We start from the raw sequence: 19055 nt of genomic DNA, 5'->3' as shown, positions 1-19055 counted from the left end.
TCACCGTTAAACTCGCTCCGTATCTCCGATGTGGACTCAACGGCTGAACTTGGGTAAATATGATACAAGTACGCAAACGGTGCTTGGAGCGTTTATCTCCAATTAATAATTCCCTGTTTGTCTAACAATAAGCGGTTTGTGTCCTTTCTAATGTTTAACCTTTCGCGGCGAAAAATTATCTCCCAGGCTCGTAGGGAGATTATAAATTTTGTATGTTTGAATTACAGAGTTTATCGTGCGAACTGCAGTAATTTCGCTGAGCGTTTTCGAATTAAACTTTCGTCTTATCTTTTTTTCTTCCTTTCTCTCGCTTCGAGTTCGTCCTGGGCTACGTAAGTTTATGCCAGCTTTTATCGTCATTATTATTATTTGTATGAACCCCGTCGCGGATATGATCTGCGTACAATACGAACGGTTGGTACAATATGTTATGTAATAACATATATAAGTTTTCAAGCTTGTGTGTGCGGGAATATAACTCGCGTATATATATGTATAAATAAATGGATGCAAAGTGTACATGCCTATACTAGGTGTTTATCGGACGGTATATAATAATATTCTATACGCCCGAAGGAATACGTTACCCGTAGCAACATAAGTAATTGATCAAACGAGCTCTTCGCAACATAGATAAATCTTTGGGGTGGGTAGAACGTACGCCACGTGGAAGAATTCTACCCCCCTCAAAATAATCGCGACAAGTGGAATCGTTCGATGGTTTATCCGTTTCTGAGTTTGCTGCAATTGTGCTTGTATCAGTTCTTAGTTAGTGAAAAATTCGATATGGACGCTTGTGATCCAACCACGACGAATTCGCAATACGAATGCCTTACGATTTTGGAAGAAAAAAATCCAGAATCAGAGGCAAGTATAGGAATCACCTGGTTTGAATAATTCAATGAAGATTTTTTCGTTTAATTTTTTTCTCGTTGTCACATCAGATAAAAGAAATTACTGACAATAAGTAGAGAGAAGACGTGGTCTTCGAAGTTTTTGATAACAGTTAAATTTTTGTCTGAAGTGAAAATTTTGATGTCCCTAGACGGTCGTTCGCGGTCGTGAGGACGAAAAGGTGGTCCTTTTGAGCACCTCGGAGAGGGAGATCGTTATTTTCGCACTCCAAGAATGTCTCGAACGAATCACCACCGTACTCGAAAAAGCTAATGTAAAAAAAACCGATGTCAATTTGAGTTTTGTACCAACCGACGCCAGGTAGGATCAGTTATACGTACATGACACAAACGAGTTTCATATCGTGATAGATATTCTTCTATTAACTCGTCAGTGTTGCAGGTACTTGTCATCGGACCTGATCAAATCACGATTATTGTACACCAGTGAAGAGCGAGCGGTAAAGGATATGAAAATCGAAGCTGGTTTTCAAAAGCTTCGAAACGACAGGTTGGTCGCGGATCGTCAATTGCGGATTTCATTGAATTTTATTACTTACGCGAATCTCTCTTTAGCGCCTATGTGGTGAGTATCTTGGAGCAGACGGTCCGGGAATTGCGTGTAAACGGATCATTTCCAACCCTGAGATCAATCCCGAATAAATTAAGGGACATCCAAAAGAAGGAAATGTCGGTGCTTGCGAAGGCTAGAAAAAATATCGAGACATTAAAATCTCTGAAAGAACTCGTTGCTCAAGAGAGATACGCCAACGAGCTGGAAAATAAGGAATACAGGGAAAAACTTGCAACGGCTACGGTTTGTTTTATTTTTCGAAGGTCGATTTTTATCAGGGTATTGAAATTCGTATTTATTTATCATCACTTGATATCGCCTTATGGATATTCTTCGGCGTACATTTGGCGAGTTCTTTCGATAATTCTTCCTCTTTTTGGTACTTTTCGGTAACGATTACAAGCACCCAGTGTAATGCAGCAACTCCAAATAGTAATCGTTGTTTTCAGAGAGAAATGGAAATACAAAATGCTAAGGGTAGAGCGTCGATCACCTACGTTTCTGCTTGGGAGAAAGCCAGATGCGAACAAAACGTAGCACGCTGTAACATCGCCGAGGAGGAATTGCGGCGAACTTTAGCGAAGCTTAAAGTGGAAGAAAAAAATGAGAAACGGATCAACGGTAACATCGAAGCTTTTCTGTGCCACAATATCGCGGTAATAAAAGCGAATATTACTTGTACGGTTTGATTGATCGATCAATGAATTTCTGTCGTTCGCAGTTTCATATTTTTGACTCGCATTTGAAATCGGCCGCGGCAATTCAATTATCCCCACATACAGCCGCAGCTGTATCCGCGGGATGCTGCACAGTACACCCTGCGGATATTTTTGATGTGAATTTTATTTTTCCACACGCAGGAGAACGAAGAAAAAATTATCGAATGGCGGAAACGGTATGACCGGGAATGGACGCAGTATACAAACGAGATTGGGAGACTGCAAAAACAGATAAATATTGAGAAAACAGCCCTAGCGAGGCTCAAAGAAGAGGTGAAAATCTATCCCTTATACTTTGCCATTCATATGCGTCACGAATATTTACGATGATCGTACGAAACAAATTTACAGCAACGGGTCAAGCAAAATTTCATAGACGAATATCTTGCGGAGAAGAAAGCGGAGCGTAAAAAAATGGAGCACGAGGAACACGTGCGGAATAGCACAATCAAGATTCAAGCTTGGTGGCGCGGTGTTATGGTTCGCCGGAAGTTGGGCCCGTACCGACCGGAAGAAAAGAAGAAAAAGCGACCCACCAAGTCTAAGAAGTAACGTGAGCTTCCTACGAAGTACAATAAAGTAAGATATTCGGATAGAGTCGAGTCCTCTGTCGAAATAATATCAGTCCAGTTGATCATTTCGACGAAATTTGAGCCTTCGGTAATTCCCACACCTAAAATTGTCGAGGACACGTCTTCCAATTGCTATCCGAATTCAAACTGTTTCCACAATTTTCGATCGCGGAAGAGCGACGACATCCGTTCAGATGATTCAAGATATCGTAACGAGGATTTTAAAGAGAAATACACACGCGAAATCTAATTTCTACCGGTCGATCCACGCCGGGGGGATAAATTAAAAAACTCATCACGTAACGAGGGAGGATAGCAGGTGTTTCTCTGATAATAATAATGAATCGAAACCGTCGGTGAATCCGAAAGTAGAACAACGAGGAGGTAAGATTCAGTCATTTGTAGCTGCTATGCGCTCGAGGCATTGTTCACGCAAGAAGGCCGTTTTCCTCGAACCACGACTTCCTGGACCTCCCTCTGGCACTCCCCATCAGCTTGATCGCGGTACCCGATGGCACGAAACTCCATGACGGCTGGATTCCCACCCGTAAGCATTCTGACTTTATTTAGGAATTCTCAGTTTTGTTGCACTTCGCTCACTGCATTACGATTGTGATATTTTTTTTTTTCTCCTCCAATAACGGTAACAATAAAATCCTCCACTTATTCGATTCCTCGCCTCCGCCCGATCGACTCGAAACTTCTATTCGACTGCAGCTTTTCATAATGCACAGATTTTTAGGCAACACCCTGTACATAAGACACCCTCCGAGGCTCCGAGACCCGAGAGCTGGGTGCATGCGGGGCGACATGCGAGCTCACCTACTGACCGGTCACCTTCTTAGATTACCACGTAAGAAATGGGGAACGCGATGTGGTCGAGCACGCACCTGGCGCAACTTCGAATCCGTGCAATCCCAGAACCCCCGAGCTTTACAACCCCCTTTTACCCTTCCGAGGTGGGTCTGAGCCAATTACTTTATTGTAGCGCAGTCTTAACGGCTTCCTACATTACACATGAGCCTACCCCGTACATGTGTGTGATTTCATGTTAGTAGTGATCCGGGTTCTTTAATTATTCAATTCTGAATGCTGAATAAAACGTGATTCGATTATTGATTCAGAAATTAGATAGATTCGCGTAGAACACAGGTTGCGTGCATATCGATGCTCAAGGTTTGAATATTTTCGCGCTATCTATACAAGGGAATGAAAGCAATGCGAGCGAATTCTCTTCGACGATACGAGTTTGAAACTCGGTGCCCCACGTTGTCGCAGTTTCATCAAATAGAAGAGCCTGGTGAGACGAATAAGTATATCAGTCTTGGGGATGTGCATGTGGGAGGGCTCGCTCGTCGCATTGCTGTACGGGGATTCATTGCTGTTGCACCTTGTCGGTCCGTTATCTCCACGATTCTGGGTCAAATGCAGGAAAGAGAGTTTTGCAATTTCCCTCTACCTGGCCCCCGCTTGTCCTCCTTTTCGACCACCTACACGGGTCGACCTACCGGTGAACGAACGAGAGATTGGGTCGACTGCAATTAATAGAATACCGAGAGTTTACGAGCCAACTCTAATTAACTTAACTGTAATTAACAAAATACCACTGCCTAATTCCGATATAGGTGTAGAGCGATAAGAGAGCTACCGCCGGCGCTAATTCTCTCGGCGATAATTCAATCGTTGTCGTACAATAATGTAGGATAATTTTAAACACTTCAATTTTCTCTCAACAATCAGCTCCGCACCTCCGACGAAAGTATTCGCGACGAATTAAAACTGAAAATTTGTGCGGTCAAACGGATTTTTGTTTTCCTTCTTTTTTTTTTCCACCGCGTGACAAACGACGTTACTATACCTACGATGAATTTTGCATAACGCGAAATTGAAAGGGTTGACCCAAATCGAGGGAACGTCAGCCGCCAGCCAGCGAGCCTACTGTGAGAGTGCAAAGATGCTGGATACTGTATCTTAGATGATGAAACTGATCCATAATCTCATGCCTATACATGCGTAAACCCAAAACTTTGTGTAACATTTTGTAGGGCCTAAAAAAAACACGGGGCTTGAAATGGTCATTTATCATGCAAAAAAGGCGGAGCTATATTTTCACTTCGAAAGATTTTATGCTTGACGCTGTAGCCCTATACTAGGGTGGGTTGACAAAATTGTTTTTTTTTTATTCTCTTAGCATGGGGGCAGAATTTGTACCTTATAAAGAAAGAATTTTTTTCTACCTAATGATTACTCGATCGATTGCATGAGTGGATGATTTTGGCTTTCAGATTTGGATTCCTGAGCTGATTACACGTGAGATTACTCTTGAAGAACCAAAAACAAATCCGATATTTGAGCAAAAAATAAATCATCGTTTTAATTGAGTTTAATATGCTTTTCTTACGTATTTTGATCTCAGGAATCCGAATTTGAAAGAAAAATTGATCTATCTCTAAAATTGCCCGAGTTATCGCCAATTTTCAGCTTTTTGGGGTCAAAAATAAAAAATTGATTTTTTCGTCTATTTAAATGTAATTTGAGCTCAGAAATCCGAATCTGGAAGAGAAATTGATTTATCTGCGAAAATGACCGAGTTATCGCCGAATTATCGCATTTTTTGGCATAAATTTGAGGATATCTCGAAGGGAAAAAATCCTAGCTCAATTTGGACGACGGATTCGTGTTCCTGGGGTCAAAATACATAAGAAAAGTGCCATACGATCAATTTTAAAAAATAAAAAATTTTGGTCAAAATTTGAGATTTTTCCAAGGGGTACCCCTTACGATTTTTTCAAATTTTGGCCAAAAATTTTTATTTTTTAAAATTGATCGTATGGCACTTTTCTGATGTATTTTGACCTCAGGAACACGAATCCGTTGTCCAAATTGAGCTACGATTTTTTCCCTTCGAGATATCCTCAAATTTGTACCAAAAAATGCGAAAAAATGAGGATAACTCGATCATTTTTGCAGATGGATCAATTTTTCTTCCAGATTCGGATTCTTGAGCGCAAATTACATTGAGATAGACTGAAAAATCAATTTTCAATTTTTGACCCCAAAAAGCTGAAAATTGGCGATAACTCGGTCAATTTTAGAGATAGATTAATTTTTCTTTCAGAATCGGATTCCTGAGATCAAAATACATAAGAAAAGCATATTAGATCCAATTAAAACAATGATTTAATTTTTGCTTAAAAATCGAATTTTTTTTTGCTTTTCCAAGAGTAATTTCACGTATAAACAGCTCAGGAATCCAAATCTGAAAGCCAAAATCATCTACTCATGCAATCGATCGAGTAATCATCAATTATTCGCTGTTGGGAGCAGAAAAATTAGAAGACATATCGATTGGTTTTAGTCGTAGACCCACTTTGATTCGTCGCAATTCATGCATGGGTCGAAATATTCGAATTTCTCGGTCTACAAGATCAGGGTATCCAGCCTGAGCTTATCTGGAGTCAGGTAGCCACGGGCGCGCGGTTTGTTGTGGGGCGTCACCTCTGCTCAGCCCTGAAGGTGATGTCTCATAACAAAGCGTTACGCTGCTGGCTACTTCAATTTTAAGTCAAAAGAAGAGCATGCCATTTCTTGATTTCATACTTGAATTACAAAAATAATAGGAAAAAAATTTTGAACAGTGAACGAGTTCACCGCAAAAAGTTCACCGCAAAGTGCATTGCTGAGGTGGATAATATTTCAGCTAGAGAATTTTTAATGAATCCCGCTCATCGACTTGCGGCAAAAATGGTTCATTTAACAGTCACTGGAACGGCGCCGGCGCTACTTCTTAAAGATTGAAATCGTCTGATATCGAATCGTCAGTTTAATTTGCGCATTTTTTGAGTACGTACGTACGTACATATTGATTCGATACCGTCCATCAGTTTTTGATTAAGAGTCAAAACGATACGGGATGAGCGATTGGGTGACTTGGTAATTGGATGAAACTGATAAAGTTTAGTATGAAATTAGTTTTTTATTACATGTACCAATTTTTACAGAAATAAAAAATATCATAATCTATAACACACTTTGAGTAGTGTACACTCGAAAATCTCAGGGTATTTTTCTCGTCACATGCATTGCATACATGTTCGGGCATAAATTCATACAAATCGTGGTGTCGGTGATTTCTATACATTCTGGATAATCGATTGAAATTATTCGAAGTGTATTTGATGTTTACAAGAAATTTGTCGAATTATTTAGTCGTAGATTGAGCAGTGATGGATTTCAATTGTTGTTTATATTTTTCTGCCTCTTCTTCCTTCTTTATTAATTGCTTGCGGTATTCGGCAGCTTGTCGACGAGCCTCAGCTAGCTGTTTGTTCAACATGGCTATATCCATGACCTGTTCAACGTTCATATCCTCGGAATTATCCTCTTCGGTAACTTCCTCTATGTCGTCATCGAATTGCAAGATTCCTGGCTCTATGGTCTTTATGGGTGTCATTATTTTACGCTTGAATGAGAAAATGATAACGTCAGTAATGGAATAGGATTCCCAATAACCAGATCATTAGTTAGTCGATCCTACCTTAGGCGCTGGAATGTTCTTCACTTGGCTCAATGCTGGTACAGAAGATGTGTTATTGGCGAGAGAAGCAAAGAATAATTTCCCAGCTTTATTATCCATAGTTCTTTTCAGTATGTTAGGACCTCGAGGTGTGAGGCTAGAATTTGTTTGTCCCAATATTTGATCAGCACGAATAGCTATAACTTTTCTCGATGACCCTCTTCTACCAGCAACGTGCAACCGCTTCATTCCCATATGTTGTGCTCGTGTCAAATTCAATGCCAATTTACCAGCTTCTACCAAGAAAATAAGCATTGCTTGTTTGGTCTCGATTGGAATTTATCAGTGATAATTGAATCATTCTCAAAATTAGGACACTGAGTGCTACATTAACTTTAAGGAATATTACTCACCAGTGAGGACGACAGTCTGCCCACTTTCCATGGCGTTTTCTACAATTGTAGTATCATTGTCCACTGGTATCATGGTGATACCATGAGCCTGAAGTAATCGAAGAGGTTGTTCAACTTCACTGATAACTTCAGATTCTTCTTCAACCTCTTCATCTTCCTGACTCCTACTCTCATTATCTTCCATACCTTCTATTTCCCGTTCTTGATCTTCGTCGCTAGCTGAAGGGACTCGAATTTGCTGGAATATCATCCTTTGTTTCTTACCGGCTTGTCCTATGGCGAGAAATTTTTCTAGAAGTTATCACCCAGCCAAACTTGATAAATCAGGAGCTGATTGTTTCCAAAACCCATTTTACCTGATTGAAATTTACGTTTTTGTTGCTGTTGTTGTAGCTGGAGTTCAAGCTGCTGTTGTTCTTGCTCTCGTTCTGCTTCTAGCTGCATAAGGCTGTGCGTGGCAACTTCTAGCTCAGCTGAACAAGCCTGACTCTGGTGCTGTGGATTATCTGCCAGTATTTCTCGCTCCTGTTGTAATACATCCACTAAATCAAGCCTGTTATGTTCCAGTGCCAAGCTAATCGGTGTTTTGTCAAATTTACTCGTTGCATTTGCATCAGCCCCATGTTCCAGCAATACTTGCATTACTTCCAAATGTTCTCGTTCAACTGCCCAGTGCAGAGGTGTCATTCTCAACTACAAAAATAATAATATTTTATCGTTTTCCAGCCCAGTTGTCGGGTCAAGCTTCAGATACTCACCATATCCCTGCTATCAACGTCAGCTCCGTAGTTAAGTAGTAGCTGTGCCATTTGATGATGTCCCTCATAGGCAGCCATGTGAAGTGGTGTTCGATCAACCTTTGTCCGCGCATCTCTAGAGATTCCAGCTCTAAGTAGGACTTCTGCTGTTTCGGTGTGATTATTTTGTGCAGCCAAATGCAAGGCACTTGTACCAAGCTAGAGTAGGAAAGATTCATAAAAACTAATAAGAATGCCTTAAGTCTTATTGATTAGAACGTGTATCTAAGGCATTGCCTTACCCAATCAGTCGTAAAAGGTGCACCTCTGCACATGAGGTCACGAACTGTTTCTGTTTCTCCATTTCTAGCACTAATCAATAGTTGTTTCCCCAACTCAACTATCGACAATGCATCCTGTGATCTTGTTCGCTGATTAACATCACATGGTAAAATTTCCACCTGTGTCAAATGATCAGGTTCATTATGAATCATAGATGTAAAAGTTAGGAAGGAATGGAGGAAATCTTATTGCAAGTACAAATGCAGCAATGTCATTGGTGGAAGGTGTTGAACTCACTGGGATGAGTGTATCTGCATCAAGTCCTTCGATGTCATTGCCACATATAGTTTCGGCTTGCATGATTGTGTCTTTGTGTTAATGGATGATACCCCAAGCCCTAGAAAGAAACAATTCAATGCTGTTGAAAGTAATTCCAAATTGTTACAGGAATGTAATGTTCTCTGTTGAAGATCCATTTCTGTAGTTGAGACACTGTCGTGACGCCCTTGAGATATTCGACACTAATAACCGGGGTTCGGAGATGGAACCGATGCTATACTGGTCAAATTACTGAGGATAACATATTTGGTTATAACCCCAAAATATAGTAGCGTTTATTTTTCGAAAATTTCTTCTGTACAGGATGTTTTTATTTTGCCATCTCAGACCGAGATGAACTTCCTGTTCCTGTCCATTAAACGGAAGTCCCGTGTCATAGGCCCTAAGATTATTGACAGTTTTGAAGACGAACTAAGGTATTAACGATCCTGAGACATTATGTACTTACAGAGAACACATTATTATCACTTTTTAGCCGATTTTACGACACTTTTCTCGCAAGCACACGCGGTTTATTGGGATTCTTACTTTTCACAGCCTTCTTGATTTAATTTCGTGTCACGCTTTTGATGACATGGCGATCATTTCGCGGGGATTCTTGAGATATTTCATGAGTTGCAATTTTTTTAATTATTAATCTCAACGATTTAAGTCATTCTTTCCAAAAGATGATCCTCATCAACATCTACTTTCACATTTTAATCGAATCCACGATAATTAATAATTATCGTAATTTGAAGAAGTCACTGCAATTCTCAGTGGCAAAGTCCTCCACTGGTGGCGTTGACTGAGAATCTTCATATGAGATTTGCAGATCAGTGGATTTTAATTCGTCAAGCAATAGTGGCAATAGCATAGATAGTCCAGTAGCCCGGTTGGTAAATTTTCGCACATTGTGGAATATTATCCACCTCGATTTGTGTGACAGGTGATTTTATATTGTGAATTCAATTAGTGAATTTTCAGAGTTTCAATATTGCTTTATTCTCTACTGAACTCACTGTCTTCAAATTTATCTGGCAACGTATGTTCATTAATCGTTTTGCAAAGCATCTTTAGGTTAAGTGAAGCTTTTCTCCCATCCACGTGACAATTTGTTACGAAGATTTGAAAGTGAGGAATATTGAGACATGACTTTTCATTTCATTACATATTATATGTAGCTACATACAACTTAGATTAGAGATTGTCGCTTTATTTAGATTGCAATATTTATTTTCTGACAAAGAAAAATTCTGTGTAAATATTTATACTTTGAGGGCATGTATGTAAAACGAATATTGTTATTTATAGTATGCCTGAAGATGAAATCATTGGATTTGCGGACCCAGGTGAGAATAACGATGAGGATGATGACCAGATCAAAAGTGCTAGGAAAAAAAGTGGCAAGAAATCTGGTGGATTTCAAGCTATGGGACTTAGCTTTCCTGTACTCAAAGGAGTACAAAAAAGAGGATACAAAATCCCTACACCTATTCAGAGAAAGGTAAAAAACAAACATCATCACCCATTGTTAACCTGACCATTGTTCTCTTTTACTGCCAATTGAAAATGGATTGCAATGTTAGTTTTCCAAATCCTGTTGTACTTTGTCAGACAATTCCATTAGTTCTTGAAGGACGAGATGTCGTAGCTATGGCAAGGACAGGTAGTGGTAAAACTGCCTGCTTTCTTATACCATTGTTTGAGAAACTCAAGATGCGACAAGCCAAAGCAGGAGCAAGAGCTATAGTTCTATCACCAACCCGTGAATTGGCTCTGCAAACCCTAAGATTTATCAAGGAATTAGGGCGATTCACTGGATTAAAGGCTGCTATTATTTTGGGTGGGGACAGTATGGATAATCAGTTTAGTGTGCTCCATGGAAATCCTGATATCATTGTCGCTACACCCGGTCGTTTTCTACACATCTGTGTAGAAATGGATCTGAAACTGAACAGCATTGAATACATTGTTTTTGATGAGGCAGATAGGTAATTTTTATTTCATCAATTCGACTGCTGGGAAGTGGCCACAAAAGGTTTTCACAATTTCAATACATTTCCCAGGCTATTCGAAATGGGTTTTGGTGAACAGTTACACGAAATAGTCAATAGACTTCCTGTTTCACGGCAGACGCTCTTGTTTTCTGCTACGCTACCCAAGGTCTTGGTAGAATTCGCAAAAGCTGGATTGAGCGACCCAGTCCTATTGCGATTGGATGTAGAAAGTAAATTACCAGATGAATTAAAGTTGAAGTTCATCACTAGTCGACCAGAGGAAAAACTCGCCGTTCTTTTATGTTTGTTGAAAAATATCATTAAATCGACTGAACAAACGGTTGTATTTGCAGCTACTATTCATCATGTTGAATACATACATATGGTCAGTGTATTTTGAAAAACTCTTGATCCTTAATCATGACCAATTATCAATTTTTCACCATAAATAATGGAATACAACAGCGTGCAATATGTTTTTCATCGTTTGCAGCTACTAGAGAAAGCAGGGATCAGCAACACTTACATTTACTCAAATCTTGATCCTTCTGCACGTAAAATCAATGCAGCAAAGTTTCAAACTGGAAAAGTAAAAGTGTTAGTGGTAACAGATGTTGCAGCTCGAGGTATTGATATACCTCAGTTGGACAACGTCATTAACTTTAACTTCCCTCCAAAGAGTAAACTTTTCGTACATAGAGTTGGTAAGTCTGATTGTGAAGGGTGAAAATAAAGGAAAGCAAATGATGGAAGCACTTGAATGGCTACAACGGCCTGCTTTCTTTTATAACAGGTCGCTGCGCAAGAGCTGGTCGGACTGGTACAGCCTATAGTATCGTCAGCCCCGATGAACATTCATATTTAATAGATTTACATTTATTCCTCGGTCGTCCTATCCATATCGTACCTGCCAATTCTACGGAGAATGTTCCAGAAGCAGCAATTGGTAAAATGCCGCAATCCATGGTAGAAGAACAACTTACTGAATTAATTCTTTGGCATCAAAACAGCTCAGATTTGGTAAAATCATAAATTAAACCCGAGATGTATGTATACATTATCAAGTTGAGATTGATCATATCGGAAAAATTCTTATACCTACAGGACAATATTAAAAAAGTTTGCAATAACGCCTATCAGCAGTATCTCAGATCGCGACCAGGATCTTCTACAGATAGTGTCAAACGAGTTAAGGAATTGCGTATTGGTACAGCAGGTGTAATACCAGAATATTGCGATGTAACTCCTGCAGCAGCAGATCTACTTTCTAGGATGAAAAATTATCGCCCGCCAGGAGTAAGTGGCTTACTGCATACCAAATTTCTATAACTGGCAACGTATCGATACAAAACTAGTTAATATTTTTGTAGACAGTGTTTGAAATTGGCATGAAGCCATCGTCGGTAGATTATACGGTGATGAAAGCAAAACGGGCCTTTCACAAGGAAAATATATCAAATTTCCACAGAAAAGAGGAAGAACGAGAAGAGAAAAAAGCAGAAGCAACTGAGAGTGAGTCTGTTGTAGCGAAATATCTCTCAGAAATTCCATAGTCTCATTATATGATTTTGTTCTATTTTAGAATTGTCGAAAAAGTCTAAGTTAATGCCTAGCAGCGCGGACGAAATCAATGCTGCGTTCAGTTCGATAATAACTCCGAAAAAAAGAAAGATGGATGATCTGTACCGGGCGAAGAAACAGAAAAAACTGAAAGTTACGCGTGATGAAGAATTTTATATTCCATACTCCGCGCCCGACAAACACACCGAGGAAGGGTAAATATCTATTTCAGCCCTCCAAATTATGTCATCGGTCAAAATTCAACAGTGCATATAATTATTCATACGTGAATGTCAAAATAATTTACAGCTTGGCAGTAAATAGCTTCTCTGCTGAAGCCAATAGATTGCAAATGGATTTGACAGCAGATAGTGAGGACTCTCGCCGTCTTCAAACTGAAATGAAACGTTGGGATCGTAAAAAGAAGAAGATGGTTGTAGCTAAAAAGGTAACATAGAAACTATTAAACTATCAAGCATTTGCATCTAATTTGGGGACTACGTTATATTTTCAGGAGCCCAAATCATCAAAAATTCGGACGGAGTCAGGTGTATGGATACCTGCTACTTACAAAGGCAATCGCTATAATCAATGGAAAGAGAAAACGAAGGCATATGCTGCGAATGATGATGACGATGAAGAACCAGAAACACACCGAAAACGTGAGTTGACAATAATTCTCCAATTAGTCTTTGCATTCTTGCTCAATTTTTTAGCTATAAAAACTGAATTCGTCGGTCCTGATACTATGTTGGAAATACATCCGAACAAATAATTGTTAGTTACATCAATCTAGAGCTTGATTTTCAAAGCGCATGAAATCTAAATCTTAATACACTCGTAAAAGTCAGCGTATTATGTCATTATTTTTCTTTTCATTCCCCGCTGTGCCTTTATGGTGAATTAAAATAAGTGAACTCTAATTCAACCACATAGTTTAACGCAGGAAGTGGATCATTGTACTGTCTGTCCAAGACTGCATTGATTTTTGTCTCCGTTCAATCAACCAATTAACGCACTAATTTTTCAGAGCAGTTAGATTCGACCCGTGCCCACAGAAGCAAAGTTTATTAATATGTATTCTCAGTCTCTGTTGCAAATATTTCTTGTTTGTACCCGCGGTATTCTAAAATCATTTAGTACTATCGGAATTCAGAAAATTTTATTAGGTTCAAATGTTGACGATTTATTATTTTGAAGTATATCCTAACTTATTCCAAGTCAGCTTCTATTTTCATACGTTTGTTACGTATCTGGTTATTCGCAGTTCTTCACAACTCTTTAATTGAAAAACATTCTTATCTTATCAGTATTCTTTGTTGTGGATTAATAATTTCACCCTGACACCCATCGCTGCTCGAGTTGAAGCATTGATGAGCATATCATTATACTGAGGGGTGTCCTTCTTTGATTTCACAATGTTTACTAGTCGTTTTATCTCAACTGGATCATAATGGATTATTCTGTTGCCCAAAATAACACAAAGCCATGGAAGTTAGAATGTTATTAAATTCCCATTACAAGCTTGAATCCATTGACATCCTGGACACAGAGCTTTGATAATATGCTATCAGACGAGACAGACAGTGGGTGGTAAAACGTCATAAAAATAGAGAGGAAAAGCCAACAACCTTAAGATTGTGCGTCTAAGAATAGAGCATGATAATTGTTCGGAAATGGAGTCATTATTCATTCACAAAAACTGAAAGAATACAAGAAACTGGAAATAAAATATATGCATGAAAATTGCAACACGACGATTATGTTATTCAAATATGTAACTTTTCTAAGATGATATAAGAGCAACAGCGATCGTTCTTTTGAAAATACCAGTGCCTTTTTTTATCTGCATCTTCTAAACGCTTATGTTGTAATGCTTGATTATATGTATTGGGCTGTCATAGATGAAAACCATACATTGATTAGGGTTGAAGAATTTCTTTTCTAGACTTCTGATATTAACTTTATTTATTTTTTTCCTTAAAGCGCATAACTTTATACTAGTCACTTTTGGTAATCTTATTTAATTTAATTCCACCGGTCAGATATTGTTTCTTATTTATTTCCGTTCTGTGGTTGATTTCCGGTTTTATGTTGCAGTACAAACTACGTCGAATACTCACTGGGCACGCCACAATCAAAAATCAAAGGAAAAAGCTAAACAGGCAGAGCTCAAGCGACCTGAGCAGATATTGAAGGCCAGAATTTTGATGGAAAAGAAGCTGAGAAAAAACACTAAAAAGAAAGGCAAGGGTCGAGGAAAAGGAAGCAAAGGTAACAATAAAGGACGATCTTAATTTACTATATCAAAGTAGAAATAAAATATTTTGTTGAAGACTAAATCATCACCTTGTGTACTATTTTATTTTGGAAATCAAATGGCTCCAGCCCAATGCACAATTTTACAACGCATTTTATATAGTTAATAAAAAAACACTGCAATGAGGAAGAATATCATAAAGCAATTTTATGAATAAAAGAAAGTATCAACGACGTAAAAGATGTTGAGCAAAGGCGATGTAAAGTACCGCGGAAATCACATCTTTTACGGCTTGTTTCCTCCGTCTGTGAATTACAATTTAAAATTTTCAAGTTATCGGATCGCTTTGAGTACTTTCGCTACTTGCATATCTTGATTTCAAAGATGCCCAACCTTATTATTCATCTCCATATTTGATAATTGTTATTGTTCGATTTTCTTTCGGAAGGAAATCGGCCATTTATGAGCATTTAAAGAGTGGATGAAATTGGCGTTTTATAAATATTGCGATATTCCTTTACATCGCATATATGCTATTTGACAATGAGAATCGTAACAACGCTTTGCAAACGAGTTCGACCTTTAAAAGTGGTTTAATTGTGAGCCACAGCGATAAAATCATACTCAACGACCGAAATTGCAACATGTCTAAAAATAAATAATCTCTGGTTACGAATATCCTGAGCGTAGAAACTGGTTCTCCTCAATCAAGATCTGTCCAAATTGTTACTCTCACTTCTTATTGATGTCATGATATTGATTTGAAACTTTTGAATATTGGGCACACGGGCCCCTGTGCAGTTCGCAATACAATGGAGTTTCGCATTTTCCCACCCTAGCGAATACTTCTTTCCGCTCTTGAAAAAAACTTCATATTATAGAACTGATAATTTCTATCGTAGCAAATTCGATAGCCATCTACTACAAGCAATTGTTGTGTAACTCATATTCAACGCAAAGCATAGAATTACGCTATTGTTGGATCAAGACTATACAGAGTGTATATCGAATATCAAAGTAATGATATGCCTGCCGTTATACCGACAGGATATAAACTCAGCCGCGTCAAATTCTTCGATTTTATCAAGATGGTCTCAATTTTTCTCATCGTTATTTCAGTTTATACTATCGCAAATATTTACAATCGCATAAAAACGGCCGATTCAATTGCATAATAGGTTGATTCGTCGTAAAAATTGGGCAAACGAAAATTTACTGAAACGATGCTGAGTTTTCTATTACCTCCCTACTGGTTCAGATGAGCGCGTCGCGTCTTTGCTATACGCGAATCGTGATTGCACGTATCACTTCTATATAGCGAAAACTGGTTTTCCCGATATAGCTCATAGGTATATATTACGTATAGCTGCAAATTTTAGTCAGCGTAATTATTATTATTTTTCGAAACCTGTACATATCCTCCGTTACCAGGCATCTGTGCTTTTACAGAGACGTGACAAATCGATTATCGTGTCTTACTCATTGTCAGTGTTGGAAGAACCTGTAATTGAAACTTGCCAAGGATTATCAAAATGCTCGTAGATTTATACACGTATTGTTATACCTATTTTCGTATACATAATGCTCGATTGATACAGCGATATGTATATTTGCATACCGCTGGACATGTCAGCGGACGATGATCGTAGGGAGGATAGACTCTCGTATTTATTATCAAGACCGCATACGCGCGCAGTCGGTTTAATTTCTTTATTATGTCGCAAACCAGTACAAGCTGGAATCCAGTAAACATTTATTGATTCAGCATTGATCTGCACGTATCAACGTTGGGCATCAATACGCGTTTCGTGACAAACACTTGCAGTATAGCAGTAGCAGCGGCACAAGGACGCATTAAATGCCACGGTTCAATTTCCTCGCCAAAATTTACTCACTCGTTCGACTCGAATGAAAAAAGTAAAAAGAGATTGAAATATTACGGAAAATAAAAAAAAAAAATGTAGAAAATTATTATATACACACTAAAATCTGATTTGCAAAAATTCTACGCCTCTCACGTTGTGGCACCGGTCGCAAATTATTAATATCTACAGAACAAGATGCGCAGGAAAATATTTCCAAGTGTTTATACGAACGTAACGTACACAGGCGTATGATACCAGCGATATCTGCGACGACTTATACCCACACCTATGTAGACCTGGTCCGCATTACTGTATAAACCCAATCGTGTTCTTAGAGCAAAATACAAGCTTTAAGACATGCTCTTGTATATTCAAGGTTCCATTATATAGGTATACCGGTCTCTCGGTGCAAGTTGCGTAACACCGACGCAAACGCGTATGTACGTTAATTGTAAGAGATCTCATTCCTCGGTTATGCCCCATTGTTTAGCATAAATATGACGAAGGATGTGAAACAAGATGAAACTTTTCCAAATATACGGCGACGAATGAATTCCTTGCACCGCAGCTACGTAAGTGACCAAGTGCGCTCGGATTGCACGAATCACTTCCATCGGATAATCGGTGGGATTGTTTAGAGAGAAAAAGAGTAGAAAATCGGAGGATTGACGGAAAATAACTGAATAAAATTCTAACGAAGCACTATCTCGGTGAAGTTTGTAGTCGTAATAGGGATTAACAGTTTTATTATCGATGTACTTTACGCAATCGTGCCCGTTGTGGTATCGATTAGACTTGGTTTACTACTATGTACGACCTACGTGTATTCCCTTGCCACTCCGTTTTTGAGTCATTTCACAAAGGCTTTACCTGTAGCGACGACACGGGCGCGTCTATAAATTCTATGACTCGACTTCTTTGCCTTTCGAGCACTTTTTACTTTATTTCATCCGAAAATACGATACGCCTGAAAATAAGCAGTTGGAAAAATTTCCGAAGCTAATACCTCGGGCACCGACAATAAAAAATAGATTACCGCAGTTGTGATACACCAATTGACCAAATTATGATCAACGTTATAAGAATAGAACGTCACGTTCTCCTTCTAATATATCTTGATTTTGATACGCCATAAATGTGTCCTCGGCGACGAATTTTCTAGCGTAATTGATTCGCAACAGAATTACACATACGTGTGAATCCAGCCGTTAAATTAAACCATAACCGACGAATGATCGACGCACATAATTCCTCAAAATTATTGTATTCGTCTCCGAAGCTATTTCTTCCCGAGTGCCACACTGCATTGGTGTAGGTATAACTGCAAACACGTTTCGCACCTGGACCATACGTCGAATATATATATATATATTCATTCCGCGCCTTTCTCCTCTGTCCAGGTGTAAATGGAACAGAAGTTACACTACGACAGGTGTATCTTAGAGGGTATATGCGCTAGGTGTATACGTATGGTCAGAGATTGCAGCTAGTGAGGCCCCTTCGTATACATTTCGTAACACGATACATTATACTATAGCTCCGCAGGCTCGCATAGATCGGCTTCGATCGACCCTCTTATGAGTGTATAATATGATGTAAAAGAAGTAGAAGGATCAGGTCCCCGCGTTGCAGCGTCGTGAATTTTTAAAATGAAAGAAAAGTAAAAAAAAAGATTAAACTTAATAACATACGTCTTATCGAATGAAACATTTTCGTTAAAAATTTAGAGGGCTTTCCAACGGTCCCTCTAGATTATTTCTTGAGGGGGAGAAACGTGGACGATGAAGCTCACGCGGTGCAAGATCGGACAAAGGTTTTATACCGCCTTTTATACGGTGTCTCCAAATTCCATGGAATTAACCTTTGGCTTCGGACAACGTACCGCAATACTTACCAGCATAGAAAATTATTAACGCAACGTAACACTTGCGATGAGCCTCTTATTTCCTAGTATAACACGGAACGAAGTAAACTCACTCGCTCCATGGACCGCAGTCGCAACGTCACCATTCTATTCATTGTATCTCCTTATCTGAATTTCTAGTTCCGGTTGTGACGGGAAATTGAAGTTGCATTACCAACGCGTTTTATCTGTATATCATTGTACGTAGAAAAGAGCTTGATGTACTCATTCCGCTGTGGTGAGTTCCGAAGAATTTTTCATTCCGCTTTTTTTTTTTTCTCTCTTCTCTTTGACTTTTTTTCTCTTCCGTTTCTGTTCTTCGACCTGTAGATAGTGGCGGGAGACGTCTAGGTATTGGAAATTCCTCGGTCTTTTGAGGGCTCTGGACTCACATCAGGCCTACCTAAATCTTCTTGATATTAGTACGAACTATGCGGGCATTG

At 39.0% G+C, this 19055-nt stretch overlaps 3 protein-coding genes across 13 annotated transcripts in view; 2 read left to right on the top strand and 1 right to left on the bottom strand.

Moving 5' to 3' along the window:
* LOC105692142 (dynein regulatory complex protein 9) overlaps nt 1–8566 on the top strand; it is a 61737-nt gene extending 53171 nt beyond the window's left edge. For 4 of the 6 annotated variants that reach the window (XM_048656978.1, XM_048656977.1, XM_048656979.1 and 1 more), the window contains 6 exons: nt 1046–1215; nt 1297–1404; nt 1470–1710; nt 1917–2123; nt 2328–2459; nt 2538–3429. In XM_048656978.1, coding sequence (XP_048512935.1) covers nt 1046–1215; nt 1297–1404; nt 1470–1710; nt 1917–2123; nt 2328–2459; nt 2538–2738 — 1059 coding nt within the window. In that variant the 3' untranslated portion in view covers nt 2739–3429. Of the gene's footprint in view, nt 1–1045; nt 1216–1296; nt 1405–1469; nt 1711–1916; nt 2124–2327; nt 2460–2537; nt 3430–8413 lie in introns of those variants that run through there. The other 2 variants (XR_007278931.1, XM_048656980.1) reach the window with 2 other exon arrangements.
* On the bottom strand, nt 6715–9692 carry LOC105692190 (GA-binding protein subunit beta-2). Of its 3 annotated transcripts, none has more exons than XM_048656975.1 (8): nt 9494–9692; nt 9004–9427; nt 8727–8885; nt 8446–8643; nt 8044–8380; nt 7688–7960; nt 7296–7570; nt 6715–7220 (listed from the first exon to the last, which is right to left on the bottom strand). In XM_048656975.1, the coding sequence occupies exons 2-8, from the start codon at nt 9064–9066 to the stop codon at nt 6960–6962; spliced, it is 1566 nt and encodes a 521-aa protein (XP_048512932.1). In that variant the 5' UTR covers nt 9067–9427; nt 9494–9692; the 3' UTR covers nt 6715–6959. The 3 variants fall into 3 exon arrangements, with proteins under 3 accessions (XP_048512932.1, XP_012266656.2, XP_020711613.2); XM_012411233.3 differs by having other exon boundaries at nt 9004–9103; XM_020855954.2 differs by having other exon boundaries at nt 7296–7567; nt 9004–9103.
* On the top strand, nt 9292–14926 carry LOC105692187 (ATP-dependent RNA helicase DDX54). 4 transcript variants are annotated; one of them, XM_012411228.3, is made up of 13 exons: nt 9292–9461; nt 9860–9973; nt 10339–10531; nt 10642–11018; nt 11094–11409; nt 11518–11728; nt 11818–12044; nt 12129–12320; nt 12395–12536; nt 12607–12799; nt 12894–13032; nt 13099–13246; nt 14685–14926. In XM_012411228.3, the coding sequence occupies exons 1-13, from the start codon at nt 9379–9381 to the stop codon at nt 14879–14881; spliced, it is 2532 nt and encodes an 843-aa protein (XP_012266651.2). In that variant the 5' UTR covers nt 9292–9378; the 3' UTR covers nt 14882–14926. The 4 variants fall into 4 exon arrangements, with proteins under 4 accessions (XP_012266651.2, XP_012266652.2, XP_048512931.1 ...); XM_012411229.4 differs by lacking the exon at nt 9860–9973 and having other exon boundaries at nt 9293–9461; XM_048656974.1 differs by lacking the exons at nt 9292–9461; nt 9860–9973 and adding an exon at nt 9841–9859.
* Nucleotides 14927–19055: the final 4129 nt, after the last annotated feature.

The sequence above is a fragment of the Athalia rosae genome, chromosome 6 (assembly GCF_917208135.1).
Source record: "Athalia rosae chromosome 6, iyAthRosa1.1, whole genome shotgun sequence".
NCBI classification, from domain to species: Eukaryota; Metazoa; Arthropoda; class Insecta; order Hymenoptera; family Athaliidae; genus Athalia; species Athalia rosae.
This window is presented reverse-complemented; position numbering and strand designations above follow the sequence as displayed.

What these genes read in the sequence shown, in the direction of transcription:
- LOC105692187 (XM_012411228.3), top strand. Translation starts at nt 9,379, where the DNA reads ATGAACTTCCTGTTCCTGTCCATTAAACGGAAGTCCCGTGTCATAGGC. An exon ending in CACCTCGATTTGTGTGACAG is followed by an intron (nt 9,974 to 10,338) that starts GTGATTTTATAT and finishes TGTTATTTATAG; the next exon opens with TATGCCTGAAGATGAAATCA. An exon ending in GTTTTTGATGAGGCAGATAG is followed by an intron (nt 11,019 to 11,093) that starts GTAATTTTTATT and finishes TACATTTCCCAG; the next exon opens with GCTATTCGAAATGGGTTTTG.
- LOC105692190 (XM_048656975.1), bottom strand. Translation starts at nt 9,066, where the DNA reads ATGCAAGCCGAAACTATATGTGGCAATGACATCGAAGGACTTGATGCA. An exon ending in GCAGACTGTCGTCCTCACTG is followed by an intron (nt 7,571 to 7,687) that starts GTGAGTAATATT and finishes TTTTCTTGGTAG; the next exon opens with AAGCTGGTAAATTGGCATTG. An exon ending in AGAACATTCCAGCGCCTAAG is followed by an intron (nt 7,221 to 7,295) that starts GTAGGATCGACT and finishes TTCTCATTCAAG; the next exon opens with CGTAAAATAATGACACCCAT.